The following is a 3,896-nucleotide window of genomic DNA, read 5'->3' on the forward strand; positions in this document are numbered from 1 at the left end:
GCTTTCCCATTCCCAGGATCTTCAGGCGTGCCCTGGGTGGGAAGCAGGGATTTGGGGTCCTCCCCCTTTGACCCTCAGCATCCTCAGGGTGCCCTGGCAATGGGATCACCCTCTAATGATGCTCTGCAGCCCCGGTATCCCATTGATGGGGAGCAGGACAATGGGATTTCCCTTCTAATCACGCTCTACAAATGCCAACATCCTCAGCTGCCCTGGATGAGTAGCAAGGCAATGAGGTCACTCGTCCCAGCCCTTTTCCTCCCCGCTGGAATTCCTGGGAAGAGCTGGCACAGCCCCAAGTGCATCTCTGCTCTGAGTCACGCCAGTACCTGGGTGCTGTTTGGGTCACCCAGGTAGTGCAGGTGCTCCCGTGGCCCAGGGGTGCTACCCCCCCATTGACAGCGAGGAGCAGGAGTGTTGGACTTGCGCTGGGTTATTGCTCCAGATAGCTGTCCTGTTTGGCTGATAACAGCCTCGGAAAGTACAGGCAGTGCTGGGGCAGGAATACTGCCCATTTCTGGGGAGCTGTAAAAGGAGGATGGCTTCTGTGGTGGCACAGGTTAAATTGTTCTTTTCCTGGTTCAAGATAAGTAGTGTAAGGGTAAAAGGTGCTTGTGCTGGGGTTCGGAGAACTGAGCTGTTTATGGCCCTCAATAACCCTTTCAGAGATGCTGAAAGTCCCGGTAGGGTCATGGCTCTGCCACGGAAATCCATCCAGGCCAGCTCCATGCTCTCACCTGTACTCTGTGGGGTGAGGCAGAGGGCACGGGAAGCATGAATTGCTGGTTGTGGTCCTGGCTGTCCTTTCCCTGTGCGCTTATTTAGGAGCTGTGGCTGGTTTGTGTCCTGCTGATGTTTCACTTACATCAAGCATGGCTGAAGGGTGAGAGAGGTTCACCCTTAATGGCTCCACAACCTGCCTTGTGGCAAGGAAAGACTGAATAGCCCCTGCTACATCACTCCAGATACAGAACGGGTGTGAGAACACAAACCCTCTGCCTGCCTCAGTTTCCCCGTTGTGCTGGGAGTGCAACTTGTTCTACCCAGACCACAGAAGTGAGGCTAAACCCATTGCTGGGTGCATGCATGGGTCCATAAGTGAGCAGTAACCATGGGCTGAGTGAGACCTCCCACATTCCTGTATGTCACGGAGCAACTCACGGTGACCCACAGATACGACAGTCCCTAGGATATCTTGTGCCCTGTCTCAGTGAGCCACCTCCTCCCGCTGGCCAGCTGCCTCTCTTGGCTTCACACACAGCATTTCCTGGGTGGCTTGGGCACATGTAGGTACACTGAACAGTGCTGCAGGCAGGTAGGACCTCGGAGGTGGTGGGATGTGTCCCTGACAGTTGGCAGATGTATTATCCTTTAACACTGCTGCCAGCTGCAGAGCCCAGCCCCGCTGTTTTGACACTGACTCAGCCATGAAGACACATCTCCAAGGTGACTCTGCTTGGGAGCGAGGATTTATCGCACCAGTTTGCTTGCACTCAAGGACATGTGCTCCTTCCTGTTGTTTGGGGCCGGAGAAAGTTTCCCCAAGCAGGGCTTGCTGGTATTTTCAACCTTGTACAGTCAAATGGCATCGCCGCTGAGGTCCCAGCACGTGGCTCCACCAGTGGTGGCCTGTGCTGCTGTAATGAAGAGCACTGTGCCTTAAGGCAGGTCTTATGCTCAGTCCATCAGCCCAGGCTGGATGTTGTGTTGGATCCCGTGTTACTGCAGGCAGTCTCTTCCCACACCTCCTCACCCCTGCCTGTCCGTGCCCTCAGAGAAGGAGTCGCTGCAGTGGCTTGATCCAGCAGGAAAACCACCCATCGGGGTGAAAACCCTGATAATAATGATTCTGTTGGATCAACCAGACAGGCAGCTGCCAGCTCCCTACCTTGGGGAAAGGAATGAGGCTTGGGGACGCCTGGAACGGGAAGGACATCCCTCTCAAAGCCAGCCTGCAGCTATGCTAGATTAAAGGCAGTGTCAACCCATCCATCCCCAGATGTGCCATGGGGCTCTGTGTGTGTGCCTGTACTTTTCCATTGCCATCCTGCCCGTGAATGCCTGCATAATGGGGCCACATTCTAGTACCAGCTGCAGTTTTATTTAGAAGGGAGTAATGAATAGTTTGTTCCAACAGGCCTTTTGAAAGAAGCGGCCACCATCTGGTTAAAAGTTTTGCTCTAAACCATGGCACGATTCCCCAAAGTTTATAATCGAGCTCCTCTCTACCCTGGTCATGCCAAGCAGCTTTATTTTTAGATCTGGCTATAGAACAGGCTCCGAGTTGTCAAAGACCATTAGAATCCCTCTCTCCTTATTAACAGGCGCCCTGGAAGTGAGGACTTGCTTTTGCCTGGAATTGGGGAAACTTCTCGCTGGTGCTAACAAAGCTGAGGCAGATACTAATGAGGGTTTGAGGGCAGACACTGCCTCAGACAACACTGATGCTTGAAAAGCACAGAGCTGGCTGCAGAACCACTTGTGCTGCTCTTAAAGGACAGAAAAAATAAGCTGTCGCTTCTCTTTTATTAGGTATACATCCCCAGAGAGTCGTTTGAAAGCTCCAAAGTGCCATTTTCTCTGCCATTGGATACTCTCTGATACTTTGGGGAACAGTTTCTGTTTTCTGCTGTCAAGCTGTTTGGCTGCATTGAATTTTTTCTGTTGTATTACAGCAGCAACAGGTCATGGGTGAGACAGAGAGCTTTTTTCCCAGGTGCCTACACACCACACACGTATGTAATCTTACCTTCCCCCCCAAGGCATACGGGAGTTCAGACAGAGGGGGAATTCAGCCTGCTCCTTGGTAATGTTTTAAAGCTGCAGACCAGCTCCTGGCCTCATTGGTGGGTCCTGAGGTAGCTGGAAATCAGCGGGAAACCAGCTTGCTCCAGAGGCTACTGTATATCTATCTGTGTCCATTTTATTGGGGTAGGTGAATTAGGTGTGTGTAGCTAGATACCAAGAGCAAAAGTCGCCCAGTGAGTTCCAGTTTAAGCCCTGGTTGTACTGGAAATGATAGTCACCCCCATGGGCTGAAGGGGTGTTTCCAACAGGAGAATTCAATGGTGTCTTGCTTTTCTCTCCTCTGCAGCATGGACAAGGACAGCCAGGATGTTCACCAGGTGCTGAATGAGCTCAAGACCAAGTTCCAGGAGATGAGGAAGCTGATCAGCTCCATGCCCGGCATCAGTGTGAGCCCTGAGCAGCAGCAGCAGCAGCTGCAGAACCTGCGCGAGCAGGTCCGGACCAAAAACGAACTGCTGCAGAAGTACAAGAGCCTCTGCATGTTTGAAATCCCCAAGGAGTAGGAAGGGTGCAGCTCTACTGTCAGGTCTGAGACGCCTCTATCCAGGCTGAACAGGAGAAATAAAGGTGGCAGAAGTTTACTTCTCTTTCTTTTATGCTTTCTTTTGGTGGCGTTGCTCTAAAGTTGTGCCTGTGTGGATCAAAGGCGTGTGGCACTGAACCAGAACACTGTGCTTCATGTGTGAGGATTACAGTGCTCTGTTCACTTTGATCTGCTGTAGGACTGTGGGTTCATACATCTGCTGTTTTCTCTCTGGGTGGGGGAGGTTTGTTTTCTTTACAGTAAAGCAAGCTTGAGACGTGATGTTTTCTCCTTACTATGGGTCAAAATACCTGCTGGTTGCCCTCAGCAAGAAAAAGGAGCATTTTCTGCTTTGGGTTTTTTTTTACACTTAAAAATGGCCAAACATCAGGAGGGAAAGTAAGAGGGAAGCATGAGCCATTTGGCCCTGCTGCTGGAAAGGGTCTCTTGGAACACTTTCCAGTCTGTGTGTTGAAAGAGGAACGATTGCTTTCAATTGCTTCTGTATTTGTCTCTTTTTAAACAAGTGGTGGTTGTGTCTGGGATGAGGCAAGTAGAGATTTAG

General features: G+C 51.2%; 1 protein-coding gene across 1 annotated transcript; it reads left to right on the forward strand.

The window, feature by feature from the left end:
* Window positions 1-3,065: 3,065 nt before the first annotated feature.
* Window positions 3,066-3,311, forward strand: MED9 (mediator complex subunit 9). The gene has a single exon (XM_010021121.1). It carries the CDS (start codon window positions 3,066-3,068, stop codon window positions 3,309-3,311), a length of 246 nt encoding a protein of 81 aa, XP_010019423.1.
* The last annotated feature ends 585 nt before the right edge of the window (window positions 3,312-3,896 follow it).

The sequence above is a fragment of the Nestor notabilis genome, unplaced genomic scaffold (assembly GCF_000696875.1).
Source record: "Nestor notabilis isolate BGI_N333 unplaced genomic scaffold, ASM69687v1 scaffold28258, whole genome shotgun sequence".
NCBI lineage: Eukaryota > Metazoa > Chordata > Aves > Psittaciformes > Psittacidae > Nestor > Nestor notabilis.

Coding starts and splice junctions, on each gene's coding strand:
- MED9 (XM_010021121.1), top strand. CDS start 3,066: ATGGTGTCTTGCTTTTCTCTCCTCTGCAGCATGGACAAGGACAGCCAG.